Here is an 18831-nt window from a genome sequence, read left to right on the forward strand (position 1 = left end):
AAAGCTTATACTTATTAGTAGTAATTCCTTCATCTTTTTTTATTAAAATTTTAATCTCTTATAATTAAGCTTGTTCAAATTATTTTGAATGGGATAAACTGTTCAATAAATTCAATCTCGTTCTAATCTTAAGCTAAACATTGCTATTGCCTTTATGTTGTTTGAGAAAACAAGTTTTATTTCGTAACTTTCAATTGTGATTCGTTGCAAGTTCAATTCGTCAAAGACTAATAAGACACAAAACGTATTGACAATGTATAAGTTTTTTTTAATTTTAGGTACTTTACTTATTAGTAAAAATAAAAGTAAATTTACCGAAAAATTAGAGAAAATTAGACCGAAATAATTAGAGTAATTTATTTTAGTTTGGTCTGTATCTTGTTGGGTGCTTTAGAAAAAGAAGTAAATATTGTTACTACTTATCTGCTTATTATTATATACATAGAAGAAGAAGAGAGAAAAAATGTAATTTAACTGTAAAAAATTATAAGGAGTCTGAGAAAAGTTATATTTTGTTTTACTCTAGTCTATGACTAATAGTACGCAAGCGTACTAGCGCGTACGCTGTGCGTGTTCGCGGCAAAACACCGCGCCTCTTCCACAGATTAGAAATTGTTCTACCTCGTCCGTTCACTTATGTCATACTGCCAGTTCGCCATTCACTGATCGTGACCGAGTTGAAACGAACGTCAGCGTACTGTGTTACTTCTTAAAATAAATATTGTTGTGACATTCTCTTAAAATGGTTAAATTATTAATTGTTGTGCCGTTGATGATAGTGGCCCTATATGCTTCAGATGGTAAGTTATTATTATATATTGTTTATATTTCGGATTATTTAATGTTTAATGTGCTAAATAAATTATGTTTGTTTACCAGACGGAATACAATGTCCTTGAAAATTAAATTAAAAAACTTATTACATTTATATCAACAATAAATCGATTACAACATAGCTTGCACTTTGAATGTAATTTTGTTGAAGAAATACAGAAAATGACTTGTTTGTGAACAACAAAGATATAAATAATTTTGGAACAACTACACTATGTACCTTTAAATCTCTTTGCTATATAAAATTTAAAAAAAAACATAAATTAAATTGTTTTTTAAACAATGACAAAACGTCAAGAATTATAAACAATTCAATGTGTTAGGTATTTTTCTAACGCTTTCAATGCATACTATATTTTTAATTTTAAACAAATATACAACAATTAGAACACTAGTCATTACTTCTTAAAGTAAAATACTCTTTTCTTATAAGACTAAATAATTTTGAGATTTCATATTATAAAAATGGTAATTTGAACAATATATGTGGCATTTATCGAAATGGGCGTCAAGGCATTTAAAGCCTAACGAAACCGGTACAACCTGCTTACACTTGCGAATCGTCAACACAAATATATCGATACTTCTGAACCATGTATGTTTATTATTCTGTGATTTTAAGGAGTACGTTCAATTTATAAAAACATCCACTTCTCTTCATCATCGACATTCTTCGTATATAAGTGGAATTAAATCAGTATTTCAATTACACCAATCATATTAAATATTTTTAATGCTACTCAAAACAATACAAAATATTTTAATTCAAATAAACATTTACAAGTACTTACGAAATCGTCAAGCGTTACCACCGGTTCGGAATGTGGATTCTACCGAGAAAAACTGGCAAGAAACTCAGTAGTTACTATTTTATTTTTATTTAGCAATCATTCAATCCTAGCATTTTTGTCAGACATATAATCTGGAACTAGAGCAATAAGTGTTTGCTAATAAGTACTATATGTAAATATATGTAAATGTAAATGATTAATTTATATAAAACTTGCTGACCGTCCCAATTTTGTACTGGTGGGAAAAGGTTTATTTTTGGTTAAAAAGAAATATTTGGACCCAGTCGCAATGCCTGGACTTCAAACGCACCCAAAAATTTTAAGCTACAGAAGAATTGTTGTATATATAAAGATTATATGTATATGATACTATAAGTGATGATTTCCACGTCTATTTCTATATTGCGACATAAAGATAGGTAGATCTCATTTTCTAGAACAAACTGCGACGTAGTTTAAATAATTACCGTAGTAAAGACATGTAGCTTGTAGTGTGTTTATGGTCGTGTTTTAACTATCGCAGTGTTTAAACATACTTACTGATGGATTGTATACGAAGTTATTATATTAACAACCATTTTTTTTAAATTTATGTCACAATTTGCATTATTCAGGACATATTTAATGTCAAATTCTCGTACGTAATATTTATTTTATTTTTATTATTAACGAATATTATTTACCTTAAAGTGACACACATTATTGGTGGTAGGGCTTTGTGCAAGCTCGTCTGGGTAGGTACCACCCACTCATCAGATATTCTACCGCAAAACAGCAATACTTGATATTGTTGTGTTCCGGTTTGAAGGGTGAGTGAGCCAGTGTAATTACAGGCACAAGGGACATAAAATCTTAGTTCCCAAGGTTGGTGGCGCATTGGATATGTAAGCGATGGTTGACATTTCTTACAATGCCAATGTCTAAGAGCGTTGGTGACCACTTACCATCAGGTGGCCCATATGCTCGTCCGCCTTCCTTTTCTATAAAAAAAAAAAAAAAAAATTATGGAAGGTCTCGATTTTTTTATACTATTGCAAAATTAAATTACAAATATTAAAAAAACATATATATAAGGCTGTCACAGATAATTGCATAAACGTACAATCATTCGCTTCAAGTTCGAATCATTCATTTATTCAATTATTTACCTACTTGTTGGTTTACATAGCGAGCGTCTATTATTCTGTATAGTATAATCGTTGTTATTATATTATGTATCTTTAGATTTTAATGATGTAATTCATCTTATAATAGAAGTATGTCATTGCTTGGAACTTATTTCTATTTTATTTGGAGTCTATGCGTTCGTATTACAGTATAAAAATAAATTGAAAAACTACATCCATTAACGATCGAAATAACTGGTTTAATAACTATTATGTAATATACAAGAACAAATTATATAAACTCATAGATTGTTTAAAATATTAAGATAATTTAATTTGTCAGCAATTTACATCGTATTGTTGTATACAATGTGACAACAGAACTTGCCCGCGTAATTATTTAATGCATTTTAAATTCCCAGATTCTCGACAAGGCTAATAATATAATATTTATATTAATATAAAATATAATATTTTATGAGGTTAAAAGTTTAGACCGATTTGAAGATGACCTAATAATGATTATTAAAAAAATTCATATCTTTAAAGCTGCGAGTACTCACTGTACTCACGATTGTAAATGAATACCATATTCAAGCATGTTATGCAAGATATATTGACCCGCTAGGATAATGAATAACCTGTAATATTAGAAGCATCTCCTACATATAAGGATTCCGTAGTACTCAATGTGATATAAGCGAATTTTTCATGGAAATGAATCTATTATAAAAACATAATCTTATAAGCACATGAATTTATTTAATGAGACAAAGGGTCTGAAGCGAATATTCTAAAACTATTTTTACAACTGTTCAGAATATATTTGTTATAAATTTAGGCAAAACTTAAGTTAAAGTTTTAACGTTTCTGATTATGTCGACTGAACATCGATACTCTTTACGTTTTATACGAATACTACGTGGCATTAACTAAATAATCTGTATATTTGGCACAACATACATACATACATAGATACATACATACATACATGTATACATCGACTCTAAATGTATCTAGTCTTCTTAAATATGGCTATAAAATTCACGATAATGGACTTGGGATTAAATATAAAATGAAATCATTAATTTAAATAAATTATCATTCCAACGTTTAATACTTTTGGTTTTTAAACATAACTAGTGGTCACTGCATATAAAAAGTTATTTTATTTATGGATCTGATCATTTTATTTAAATTAATTTAGAATATAATAGAAAAAAAAACACAAATTCTATCTATTATATCAATTCAAATATGGAATACCAAACAGATAAAAGCAAACCGCTGTTTTAGCGGGTGTATGTCGTGACTACTGCGTTCGCTTTCACTTTTAAAGTATGGTGACACAGTTATACACAACGGGCCCTTTTATAATACAAAGCATGGGGCCCTCTGGTTACTTCACACCACTTCGTTGACTACACATAACTAACACAAACATATTACATAATTCGTCGTTTAAATATCGTATGTATATTTAAGAATGTTGCAACATCGATTTCTCCGAGTTCTTTTTTTGAATAGCTTAAAACTTGATCATGGAACGTTACATAACTAAGCATAACAAGTTAACATGTTGGGAATAACAACTTACGAATGCTGTTCACAAACTAAACAAAAATAGGTACACAAGTTAAAGTGAATTTCTGATTTCTATATAACGGAATCTTAAGTTCATATTGTATAAACCAAACATATTTATTTTGTTTTTTTTTTCTTCCTAACCGTCTTAATGAACGGTGCTACTAATTTTTAACCGTCACAGGCAGATAAAGCTTTGCATAAATTGCCTCTTGTAATCCTGAAAATATTTAAAGGTTTATTTTAAAACTTGCTTTTTTCTGACTTTTTCTGAATTTCAAAACTTAACCTACAATATTTACTATATAAAGTATCTTATAAATATTGTATAGAGGCCTAATCATTGAATAAACTTACATTATTATATATTTTTTTTGTAATCTTATTCATAACAGATTTTAATATATACTTTCATTGACACGATGGCTCTGGTTCGATAAAGTTACCAACCCCTATTTGTGTTTTATAAATGCATTAGTTAGGGTTGGGTCCACATACTTATCAAAAAATCAATAGAGCAGCAAACTTTATCTCTAATAAAGTATAAAGTTTGTATTTGATAAAATAGTGTTTATCCACACAAAGCTAAATATATATATTTATACTTTTTTTATCTATATATACTTTTAACACGAAAACACTTACAGATATAATAAAAAAAATGTTCTTTACAAACTGATCTACATATGTATATTTCATTTATTTCTAGCAAGTCAGGTAAATAAGGAAGCTGACAGTAAGTGGTCACCTCCGCCCGAAGACATCTAATACGTGCCTGTAATTGCTTTGAGTAACCCTTTAAACAGGAATACTAGTTGTACGAAGTATATATTGGTGTTTTACAATAAAATGTATAGTAAATATTTTGATATTATAAAGCAGAAAAATTGTATGTTTGAACGAGCTAACCTCAAGATCTATTAGTCGGATTTAAAATATTTTTGCTCTTGATATACCATTTGTTGAGAAAGATTATATAGTATATAACATCACGCTGCGACTGACGTGGTCGGAGTAGTAACGTTACACGCGGATGAACCACCGATATGACATAGAAACCTTTAAGAAAATAGCGTTTCCATTCCTTTAAGGGCGGCAAAGCACCTGCAGGCCCTCGGGTGTTGTAGGTGTCCATGGGCGGTGATAGTCACTTTCCACCAGGTGAGCCGCCTGCTTGTTTATCATAAAAAAGTTTTGTCTAGCATAAAAAAAAAGCTAGTAACTAGTAAGTGCATATAATCTATTGAAATAGACTTGCATGTAACTACTTGCTTATAATTTATTTAGTAATACAATTTCAATAATAATAATAATAATAATAATAATTTTGTTTATTTAAAAGAAACAAATATAAAAGTTACGTCAACGAATTTCCGTTGCTGTTTCCTGTTATATTTTTGTCGGCATGATGTAATTAAATATGTAAATAAAAATAGCCGTGACGATGACAGGTGACTGATATTATACAAATCAGTAATATTTGGTATCAGTATCGTTAGCGTCAAAATCTTACCATTAAAATATATCGTGACAAGATTTAAACAGGAGACAATCGATAAATAAACTCGATGTAATGTAAGTACTGGTGGTAGGGCTTTGTGCAAGCTCGTCTGGGTAGGTACCACCCACTCATCAGATATTCTACCGCAAAACAGCAATACTTGATATTGTTGTGTTCCGGTTTGAAGGGTGAGTGAGCCAGTTTAATTACAGGCACAAGGGAGGGACATAAAATCTTAGTTCCCAAGGTTGGTGGCGCATTGGCTATAAGCGATGGTTGACATTTCTTACAATGCCAATGTCTAAATGCTCATCCACCTTCATATTCTATAAAAAAAAAAAAAAAAAAAGTTATACGACCTCTGTGGAAATGTAATAATAAATTTAATAAAAAAGGAATACGTTATTAGTATACTATGGTTTGTATATATAATATGCTTACATTAAAGTTTTTTTTGTAATAACGAGATATTAAAGAAAAGATAAGGGTAAGCTTTATCTGCAGCCCGTATAAGCCCCTTAATCGAATTTAATAAAAAAGTCATGACCCCGATATGACTACAACTTTAACGTCTATTGTTACTTAAATGGTGGCAAATCACGCTATTGATTCGTCTTAACGTCTATTATTGTAATATCATAACTTATCTGTATACTGCAGAGAAACGATAATTGGAAGAATTCGTGATTATTAAAATTTGAAATTACCATTTATCATTTGTTGGCGCAACTATTAGCCATGAAACAAATTAGTTATTTATGATGAATAGTTATTTATTTGTTAATAATTAAATTGAATAATTTTTAGGGTTCCGAACCTCTAAAAGAAAAAAGGAACCCTTATAAGATCACTTCGATGTCCGTCTGTCTGTCTTCCAGTCCGTCAAGGCCCTTTTTCTCTGGAATGCGTAGAGGTATAAAGTTGAAATTAATATCAAGTACTGAGGTCTCCGTTCCTTTGGAGCTGTGAAAAGATCAAACCTCTAAGTCTACGCAATCGAAAGATAAGACCGTTTATGTCGCATTTCCTAAACATTCGCAAAAGGAATCCAAACTTATATGGTACTTTCCGTTAACCTAGGATCATGAAATTTGGCAAGAAGCATGTAGCACAAGAATAGGAAAAAATCCGAAAACTGTAAATCTATTGTTTTAAAACAAATTAAGAAATTATTTTTTACGAACAAATTAAGGAAAGTCTAAACATTAAAATAATCCAGTAAATTTTTTAATATTGTACGGAGTTCTCAGTGTTACTTTTATTACGCGCCATTTAACGAAAATAACATTGAACTAAAAAAGGTTTTTCTAGTTACAAAAACAAACACATTTTTATTATTTTATTTTTTGTCTATACTTTATGTATTTGGTTTTGAACAGTTTATTTATAAAAATATTACGACATATGTATGTACCTACATATACATTTAGATATGCTAAATTAAAATAATTCCTAAATATGTTTAATGTATGTAAACTCAACTGTATATAGTTTTATTTAAATTTAACTTTTATCCCTTCGGTCCGAAACATTGCTTGTCACATTACCTTAATTAACCTAGCGCAATTGCGCTACCTAATTAGGTATCTAGCGGGCCATGACCTCTTATCAAAGTAACCAAGAGGTCATATTAGTCATCGTGCAGTAAATGAGATAAAATTATCTTAATACTCATGAGATTAAGCAATGTCAAAGATAAAACAAAAACATCAATCTTTGTCATTAAAAAAATTGTTTTCAATATTATTTTGATATTACCTATAACAAAACATGTTACCTAGGTACTTATGTATATATATTTAATTTATATTACGGACGAACAAACAGGCTACGTGTTGGTAAGTCGTCACCTTCGTCCGTATACACTGGCACTTTAAGATATATAAACCACTACGTCATCGTAAATACGTTGAAATTTAGTGTTATGTACATATATCCATTGTGCCCGTACTTGGCTCACTCGCCATCCGAAACAACACCATCAGCAATACAAAGCTATGCCTCAGTATAGATCCACCCAGACGGATCTGCGCAAACCAAACGGGTAAAAATATTATTATATATTTTAAAAAAAAGTCGAATTCGCATTTAATGAAATTTTAATCATTCTGTAAGAACAAACTATGCGACTATGCGACGTTGATCGTAATATTTATAACATTCAAAGAATACACGCATGCAAATAGTATATATCGCCATAACTCGATCGTTAACATTTCATAGAGTTCTTACATAATAACGCTGTTGATGTTCTCTATACAATGCGATAAAGATAATAATAATTATAAATAGTATCTAGGTAAGTTCTACGCTTATGTGTTTCGAGCTAATATCTTCGTTTATTCTCAAGATCCGGAGGACAGAGACCGTGCATGATTGTCGTTATATGTACATATACGTACAGGTAATAAATACACACAGAGTCGACCTTCTAAAAATATAACTCTGGGGCCCTGTAAAGGTGTACATTTGTCAAAATTTGTACAATTATAAAATATTATTAATATTGTTTTATAATAACTTGGAGAAACTAAACCTTAGAAACTATTAATTACCTCGAAGTCGTAATGTGATGATAATATAGACCTTTCTCAAAAATGGGCTATCTAAGACATTTTTTTTTTAATTCAAACCCCAAGGTCTTTATATTAGCGAGTTCAAACAAACGACTCTTCAGCTTTATAATCTTAGTAAATATAAGGTCAGAGTGAGTTTGTTTATTGCTCTTAAATATATATCTATTGATTGGTGTATTGTGTGGAATGTAACGTTAACTGTACTAGTTAATGGTGATTTAATATATCACATATATAAATGGTGTAGTGGGTTAGTTTGTTTATGCTATTATTCTAGAATCTAGATGATGATTTGCATGATAATACTTTAAAACTTTGTAAAGTAGACTTACGTTAACTGTATTTTTAAAATTAACCTAATATCCTTCGAATCAAAGTTATAGCCTCAACGTTGTAAAAATATATGTATGCGTCCTATTTATCGTCTAAAAATAATGATCATGTCACTATCATTACGTTACAAACCGGTGACTACCGTTAGAATTTTCGTCTCAAAACTTTTAATTATTATCACCATTTAATCGAGTAACTCGTCAATAATAGTTTACCGTGATGTTTAATTAAGATTTTAATGATGCAATATAATCAAAAAAAAACAGCATTTATATTTATTTGCGTGTACATTTTTTTATAGAATAGGAAGGCGGACGAGCATATGGGCCACCTGATGGTAAGTGGTTACTAACGCGCATAGACATTGGCATTGTAAGAAATGTTAACCATCGCTTAATTCGCCAATGCGCCATCAACCTTGGGAACTAAGATGTTATATCCCTTGTGCCTGTAATAACACTGGCTCACTCACCCTTTAACCGGAACACAACAAGACCAAGTACTGCTGTTTTGCGGTAGAATATCTGATGAGTGGGTGGTACCTACCCAAACGAGCTTGCACAAAGCTCTACCACCAGTAAATATACAAATATGACTTATCTTTGGACTGTCTAGTGCATTTTTTTAAATTTTACTGGTACTGGGGTTAGCGCGCTTAAATACACAAACTATGGCTTTATAATATTAGTAAAGATTGTCTACGATGAAATTACATTAGGGTCTCTAAATGCCGGAAGTGGACAAATTGCTCTTTTCAATGAAAGTTGTTCAACGTAATTAATGATATGAAGACTGTCTGGCTCCCTACGTTTAATAAAATAATAAGCTTTATCATGAGTTGGTTTGTAGTAAGTCGATTGTTTCTTTATATAATTTTACTTCTAGATCTTGATTTCTATAAAATTAGAATATTTATGGGATACAGTAAAATATTCATATATGTATAAATTAAATCGTAATAAATTTAATCAGATAATGGAAGTCGTAATCGAATAATGTGCACTTACAACTTTTACTTGTATAGAAAAATTAAGACCTAAGAAGGTGGGGTATCATGTCACAGGTTTCCAAGCGTGGTTTCGAAAAAGGAATTGCTAACTAAATACCTCCTTAACAACATTTATAAGTAAAGCCATTTATGAGTATGAGTGCTTTCTTCATTTCTTCTTTTACGTATTAAATTTAATGTATCATTTCCATGTCAATAATTATATACACTTGCTCGATCTCACAATAACATCTCACGTCGATCACTAAAATTATGCTTCAAGGTCAAGGCCATTAAAGCTATATTTGGAACTTCAGGCACAGTCTAAAACAATCCATTGATTCTTGAGCATCAAGCATTTAACAACCTGTATTGTATTCAACATACATTCGTTAAAAAAAAAACCGGATAATTATGGAATATTTGGTAGCGAACATTTATCAATAGGATATATTTATGTTTATTTTTCAATCGTGAAGGTACCATGGACTTATCAAACACGTATTGCTCATATTGTTGTACCGAATGAAAAGGCAGTGAACGGGTGATTTATCGAGTTTATATCAAGTACTCTAAAAAAAATATTTCTTTTATACGATTAATCGGAATATTATTAGAAATATGGAAAAATGGAAAAATTGAACTTTTGAAATGAGTACTGAGTTAACAAAAGACGTTAAAAGTAACGTGGCATTCTTTTCCCAACATCTAATACTCACTACTGACGATGAGAGGTTTTCGAATGTGAATATTCAGTAGTGCTTGCACGAACCTGCAATCTTCTGTTAATAATTTTTTCTAATCTCGTTCTATACAGAATATATATATAACAAAAATTTTAGTCTATGCATTCCTTAAACATTGATCCAATTTCAATTTATGTAGATTATTCAACTCGTGCGCAACCGAAACTGTTAGCTAGTATACAAAACTAACGATATATAGCTTATCGTTATAAATTATAATTATAAATTATTTATTTATTTAAATATAACTTGCCTAAACTTTCACACAAAAGCCGAGATGGCCTAGTGGTAAGAACGCGTGAATCTTAACCGATGATCGTGGGTTCAAACCCGGGCAAGCACCACTGAATTTTCATGTGCTTAATTTGTGTTTATAATTCATCTCGTGCTTAACGGTGAAGGAAAATATCGTGAGGAAACCTGCATGTGTCTAATTTCATTGAAATTCTGCCACATGTGAATTCTACCAACCCGCATTGGAGCAGCGTGGTGGAATAAGCTCCAAACCTTCTCCTCAAAAGGGAGAGGAGGCCTTAGCCCAGCAGTGGGACATTAACAGGCTGTTACTGAAACTTTCACTGTTTTAAGGTCACAAATTTTAAACAATGTTGATCGTTTGCTCATGGATATGAAGTCTTCTAAAACGTGTTGGCTTACAGAACATTGGCGTCAGTTCAAGAGATTACGAAATATACAGAAAGGGATCGCATTATGGGCTATTTATAAAGGAATGTTATAAAGTTGATTTTTTTACGAAAGACACTAGTATATATATTTATATACGTTCACGTCTTAATTACTCAACCAATTATTATGAAATTTTGCATATATATGTTGTCAGGGTATACAGTAAAGGTCATAGGATACCTAACACATCTCCCCATCACAAGCGGACGAAGCCGCGAGAATCTAGTATACTATTAATGAGACCTAATCGTGGCAATCTGTACAACTTACACTTCCTAACATCAGATAGGTTGTAGGTAAGTTGGCAAATCGTTTATTAAATATCTAAATATATATAATTATTCTGTACATGTGTTTGTCACATTGATATTTGTCTAAATGAAAAAAAAATGTCTCTATGGCAGGACGACGTCTGCCGGGTTCGCTAGTATAGTAGTTAAAATAAATTATATACTTATTTTTATATTATTCAAAAACTATCGAAATCAAAAACACTTTTGGCTTATTTTTGTTATTATTATTTACTGGTGGTACGGCTTTGTGCAAGCTCGTCTGGGTAGGTACCACCGACTCATCAGATATTCTACCGCAAAACAGTAATACTCGGTATTGTTGTGTTCCGGTATGAAGGGTGAGTGCCAGTGTAATTACAGGCACAAGGGATATAACATCTTAGTTCCCAAGATTGATGGCGCATTGGCGAATTAAGCGATGGTTAACATTTCTTACAATGCCAATGTCTATGCGCGTTGGTGATCATTTACCATCAGGTGGCCCATATGCTCGTCCGCCTACCGATACTATAAAAAAATTATTGGTAATTACATGTTTTACATTTTTTTTTGCGAAATTATGTTTAAATCTATTAGTATTTTCCTATTCAAATTGTGTTAAAACGTAGAAAAAGCGATGAACGCACCTGTCGTGTAACAAATCACAGCCCCCTTGCCCTAGATAAAAACAATAAACTCACTGTCCTATACTTAGAATGGCGCCAAATGGGAATGTACTCGACACGATAGATCGCTCATCATCATGCGTGTAATTATAATAACATTATTATTATTGTAATAAAGTAATTTTAAATACCTATATTTGATTATATAATATTTAAATAGTAACACGTTCTTTATTTAAAAGTAAAGTATAAAAATATTGACGATATCTTGTTTCGCAGAAGATATAGTTCACAAACTTGTGCTCAAACACAGATGAACTTTCCGTGTACTTAATACGATATTCTGATTAAATAGCAATCAAATAAAACCGGAAAAAATTCAATTTATATAAGAGAAGACGCATTATCGACTTTACGTGCTCACCAATGCATGCTAAAATTAATATTACAATATCGAGAATTAGTTTATGAAAACTCTAAAATAAACGATTAAAACGCTACTATTTCCAAATTATGGAAATTGTAAGAAACCCCTTATTTGAATACGGAACTCTAAGCACTATCGCTATATATGGAATGCAAAGCTAACTAAAAATTTTCAATTCAAGTGTTACTGTTATAATCACCATTTATGTTAGTCAAATAAATAAGTATACATAAATATAAAACGTGACTGGTACGCAAATGTACTTGTACCATAAATGCGCGTGATCATAATACGTATAAGGAAACCAAGCAAAGAACTCTTCAATTGTCAACCATCATCGTAGCGTGACCGCAAAAAACCGTCACTCAATGGAAGTTGAAACCTTGAGTTTCTATAGAATATTAAAGATTACAAAGTAGAACCAGATAACCGTAACGAAAATTATTTATAATCTACATCATTTAAAGTAATATAAAATTGGGGAGTTTGTATGTTTGAAAACCTTATTATTGAGAAAGATTACATGCTTTACAATACAACCTTATGAAGTGGAGCAGTTAACATAAACGTCAGCCTGTCTAGCCAACAAAAGCATAGGCGAAGCACAGGTGAATATACAATTATGTACGTAAAAATGTAGCATTAAATTGAAATTAAATTAATTGCGTATAAAAAATAACACGGAGAGAAAGATAAACATAATTATATTTTACCACGCAAATATTGAACCAGTTACATCCCTAGAGTAATGTTTTATTAGAATCTATATTTAAACCATACGATAAAGAAAAGTGGTCTTCTGTCTAAGGCAAATTGAAGTAAAAATTGAATTTATATTTATTATTACAATATAAATATTCATATTCATTTATTAAATATTATATTCATTTGAATTCATTAGTATTTAATCAGACAAAGAATTAAGACAAAAAAAACCATTGTGCGCTAATTGTTTTTTTTTTTGCAAGTCGTACCATGGTACATACGAGTAATGTCCGCAAAAGGTTAGTCATTGACGTTCCTATTCTTATTGGGGTAACATATTTAAATAACATACTTCGAAAAACGTCTAATAAATAAATAAATAAAGCCTAATATTATCCAAACAAAAAGTTGTTATTTTTGAATACCTATACAAAGACTTGATTAGGTATGTTTTTAAAGTGATATCGGGTGGATGTTGTCACCGGTTGTTCATATCGCGAGCGATTTTAAAAATAATTTACATATCGTCACGAATATCCACTCATTTGCTCACATATATTTTTATTCTTATTTCTCTGATTGCAATCGAATACGTAATTATAAGAACTCAAACATTTAAATTAGCCTCACATGCTACATTGTGTGAAAACAATGATGGGATAGTAAATCGTATTTTTTGTTTCGTTATGTATTGTTTAAGTTTAATTGTTAAACTCAAAAGCAACATATTATACAACCTGAAAATACCATCCTATTAATTAAAATCTTAAAACTAAACTTATTACGAAGCAAGATGAAACGGACGAAAACATTATCATTATTTTCTTAAGAATTTTCTTCTTTGACAATGTTTAAATTTCTATTCCAGGAGAAGCAGTTCGTTGCTGGACATGCTCATCAGACCTCAACCCGTATTGTAACGATCCATTCATCCTAGGCCGTAACGAAAATTCTGGCCTTTTCCGTCTTGAGTACTGTGACGCCAACACCGGGGCAACATATCCTTATCTTACTACTTCAAAATCAGCGTGTAAGAAACAGAAGAAATATGGTAAGCAAACCTTTTCTTATTTATATAAATTCTATTTTAATGTGACATTTTGATTATATATCATCACATTCATATTTTGTGACTGCCTCGTTGTTCTAGAGGCTAGATATAAGGCCGCAGAACCGTGGTCCTAGTTTGTAACCCGGTGTGGGACAACATTTTATTTTGAATATGTAAGATTGATTGATGGTTAATTTAATGCAAGATTCCGCAATTATAGTATTAGTTATTACCGAACCGAAATGGCTCTGTGGTTAGAACATGTGAATTCTAACCGATTATTGCAGGCCTGAATCCAGGCAAAAGGAAACACCACTGAATTCTTAATTTGTGTTTCATTTTCATCTCGTAGTAGGCGATAAAGGAAAACATTGAGAGGAAACATGCGTGTGTCGTATGTAAATCTGCCACTTGTGTATCAACCAACCTGCATGGACGAAGTCTTTTCTTCAAAGGGCCTCAAGCAGCAGAGGGACATTTACAAACCGTTACAGACATAATTTTATTAAGCGCAGTCAAAGTCAGGGGCATAACAGATATTACATAAACCTCGATATTGGTTTTGCTAGTTGATGTTCATCTGTGAAGCCATCATAGATATATGTATAATTATAGGAAGACGTGTGCGCTTCCAATTCCTTTGTTCATGATAATTACCTTCAGCCTTGACAACTATCATTTAACACGATTAAGCGTTTGTTACTTGCATTTTCAATGCTATAAATTTTAAAGCAAATGCGAAGTTATTATTATTGTACAAATTTATGAATATTATATTTAATATTTCCCTTAATTTTATATAAAAACAAGCAACTTATATTTATAGTCTATAGACTGCAAAATATGTAAACCTACATAAATTTAAGATTAAAGTCGTCGTTATTGAGATAAGAAATAATCCGACTTCATTATTACTTATCTATCTTATTGAGTCTTAAATTAGCTGAACGATATATTTAATTTATGATTTTAAAAAGTATTACGCTAATATTCCATGCTAGGATATAGCCTACATCTATATCTTGCGGTGTTATGGTTCGACAAACATACAAACTTATACACACAAAATATCAGTAAGATTTACAAAATTTACGATCATTATTCAAACTAAATGCAGGTGGGTTGATTACAAGCTACCTACGCTTGTTACTGGTCCGTCATGAGCTAAGTTACGTCAGAATTATTGCTTGAGTTACTCATACTTTATAGACCTGTTTGTTAAACATTATTTATTAGTTTATTTTTCTACTGGGTATTTTTATTATACTGTCGCGAGGTCACACGCGTTGTTAAACGTGCATTAAGGGAATATCGTATCTGTCCACTAAGCGTGACTTCATCCGTAATTTTAATACTTTCACAAATAATTAAAATTTTATTATTTATTAATCAAATTTGAACAAAATAAATGAAACCTAAAATTAACTACATAATTACTACACTCATATGCCAGTTTGCTAACCTATTTTGAATAAAAAACTAACATACCTATGTAATTTAAGTGTTGGAAAAGAGAAACTACTGAGTTCTATGACAGTTTTTCTCAAAAAATCAACACTCCGATGGTTACTTTAAATGTAAATTATAAAATGACATTTCAAAATGTTTGTAAAAGCCTCCAATGTTCATTGTCTATTCGTTTACATTTTTGTTCAGTGACAGAAATTTACAAATTTTTTTTTTGTTTTGCAGTTGGTGATCAACTGGTAATATCTCGTGGCTGCACATGGAAGCGTCAAGACGATTACTCAAACAATTGCGCAAGCTCTTCTAATGGTCCAAACGAAGTTACCATGTTCTGTGAAACCTGCGATTATGACGGTTGCAATGGAGCATCAGCCATCACTATGACCTTGGCATTAATAATGGCACCTCTCGGTCTACTTCTTTTTAAGTAAAACAGATTAAATGTACAAGCATTGGGGACCACACCGATAGTACAATTTTACAAGCCATGTGCCCACCGTAAACCAAATAACAATTTCTTAATACCTAACTTTTTCGTACATATGCAAATATCTTTTATTGTTTTAAGCGGGCGCACATTTATATATAAATAGTACATAAAAAGATAACGAAATAAGCATGAAATGAAAAATCTTACCTCTCAATTTAAAATTAAAAAAAAAAAAAGCGTCAGAAAACTCAGTCGAAATATTATATTCTTTGTTATATTTGTTTAAGTGCCTTATATTATTATTTTTTTGTTGTTAATTTCATTTAAGTATAATAAAAAATATTATATAAATTTCAAAATTATATATAAATTCGATCAAAGGATTTAATGTTCTCTGTCGACATATATATGATTTTTAATATATATGATTTTTAAATTTATAAAGTGAATAAATAAAACGTAATGAAAGAGCAATAATGTTTATTACTAATAATGTGCTAATTTAATGAAATCGGTGCAAATATTTACTAAATCAAGATGTCGTTTTATGAAATACTTTTTAATTTAGCTACTTGCTGGTTAAGGATTTGATTATAATTTATTTGTAAGACTTATTTTTAATGTAAATATTTCTATATTTGCTGCGTATTCTTTCTCCTAATATCTATGATTTCTAACCAACTGACATAAATTTCAATATTTTATCTCAAATATTATTTATATTGTTTTAATAAAAAGTAATTTTCTATATGTGTTAAATCTCATTTTCAATATTTTGATGTATCTACATATTTTGTCTCCAATAAATGTTTTTTTTATTCAATTGTTTTTTTTATTGTATAATGCTAATTAGGTAATTAGTCAAGCAAAATTAATCTTTTACTCAATTTTGTATTGATACATCCAGTTCAAAATAAAAATAAAATATTTTATGTGAACTATATTAAATATCAGTATATATTTTAAGCATTAAATTAGATAAAGAGGCAACTACTGTAGCCAAATTTGAATGTATGGTCATTTTGCCTTCCAATAATGGGTAATTTCCTTCACCTACTCTGTAGAAATTCTGGGTCATGTTGAGGTAAAGCTGTGACTACAAATCAAGTGGTACGCCTGACCTTGCACTTTGATAGTAGGCATATATCCATCATCTATAATTTGTATGGGTCCAAAAAAGACATTTGGTAACATTTATTATACGGTCTAATATGGTCCATAAAATATTTGTATTCAGGATGTTGATCCATGATCAAATTGTCAAGCGGCTCAGAGGCAAAGCCAGAAGTTGTACTTTACCAGCAACAGCAGATACCAGGCGCCTTTCTTTAAATTTAAGGGCCTTACGATATACGCATTTATGACTCATTGTTCCCAGCAAAACGGATTACTCTGTTTCATAAGTTATTTAAATCATACTTCATCCCAGAAAATGATGAAATATTTCTTTTAATCTTCCATGAAAGCGATCATCTTTCCGATCGTCCTTGTAGATATTCCTGCCCATATCTATGAACCTGTGAACCTCCGGGTAGTATAGCTGTTATTAATTACTGCTGCTCTGTGAATTTCAGATTAATTTTGGTGATATTTCGTAGCAGCTTTTTAATCGGATTCTTCCTAGTAGCATCTGTAAATGTAGCTCGACGTTTTTTAGTATTATTCTTAGAACGGACAAAGCCGACTGAAGATTGGATGTTGCAGATCAATCACAAAGCAAATACCTAAACGTCAAATTGGTTAAATCTTGTGTTGAACAATACCAAATTTTGTCATGTTATTATACCTATTTATTTTGTTATCGTTTACAGATAGAAAGGTACCTATTTTATCATACATTTTAAGTTAGTAAATGCGTTTCTAATGTTCTGTGGTTTGTCAATTATAAAAGACTAAGGGTCTATGTTAAGATTTTTTTATGAAAAAAGTGCTATTGAATGTTGTAACCTCTACTTTTAATAATCGAATTCTACTTTTTTTTATAGTATAGGTAGGTTTTTTTATAGTATTGATATGGCATTGGCATTGTAAGAATTACATCGCCAATGCGCCACCAACCTTGGGAACTAAGATGTTATGTCCCTTTTGCATGTAATTACACTGGTTCACTCACCCTTCAAACCGTAGTAAGTTTTTAAGTCAATAACAAGAGCGTGCGGTAACAGCTCCTGAAACCTATCACACATAAGGTGTGATCCAACACATTTTGTTTTAGTTGTAAAAGATTTCCGTTGCGTCATAAAGGCTATTGAAGTTGACACGTGACCAAGTAAACAGCATACTCCATCTTATCTATGATCAGTGTATACACAGTGTATACAGGCATTCAATCTTGCTACATTAAAATATTGCTGTCACTACGGATAAGGTTGCGGTAAAATACCTTGTTTCACCTCTCACTTACAATAGAAGATGTCTGATAACGCATATAGTGGTGACGCAAGAGTTTTTAAATGTTGCTTGTATATTCAGACTTTTCCAGTACAACCTAAAGGGTCTTCCCTTAAAACTATTCCCTTTTCTATCACAGGCTTTAATTTCTGATCAGATTAATTAGATTAAAGTAAAATGGTGTTTATATAAAAACACCGAGACTATCTTACATAGGTGCATATAACTAAAATCCTAATTAATATTGTGATGTTAGACTTGTGTATTTACTTATTTTTTTAATAATTACAATAAATATCACTCAAATTTAATAATG

The 18831-nt window shown here is 30.8% G+C and overlaps 1 protein-coding gene across 1 annotated transcript; it reads left to right on the plus strand.

Moving 5' to 3' along the window:
* The first annotated feature begins 548 nt into the window (after positions 1-548).
* LOC126771885 (uncharacterized) lies at positions 549-16947 on the plus strand. The gene is made up of 3 exons (XM_050492048.1): positions 549-800; positions 14045-14227; positions 15920-16947. The coding sequence occupies exons 1-3, from the start codon at positions 743-745 to the stop codon at positions 16123-16125; spliced, it is 447 nt and encodes a 148-aa protein (XP_050348005.1). The 5' UTR covers positions 549-742; the 3' UTR covers positions 16126-16947.
* The last annotated feature ends 1884 nt before the right edge of the window (positions 16948-18831 follow it).

Source organism: Nymphalis io, chromosome 11, assembly GCF_905147045.1.
Source record: "Nymphalis io chromosome 11, ilAglIoxx1.1, whole genome shotgun sequence".
Classification (NCBI taxonomy): Eukaryota; Metazoa; Arthropoda; class Insecta; order Lepidoptera; family Nymphalidae; genus Nymphalis; species Nymphalis io.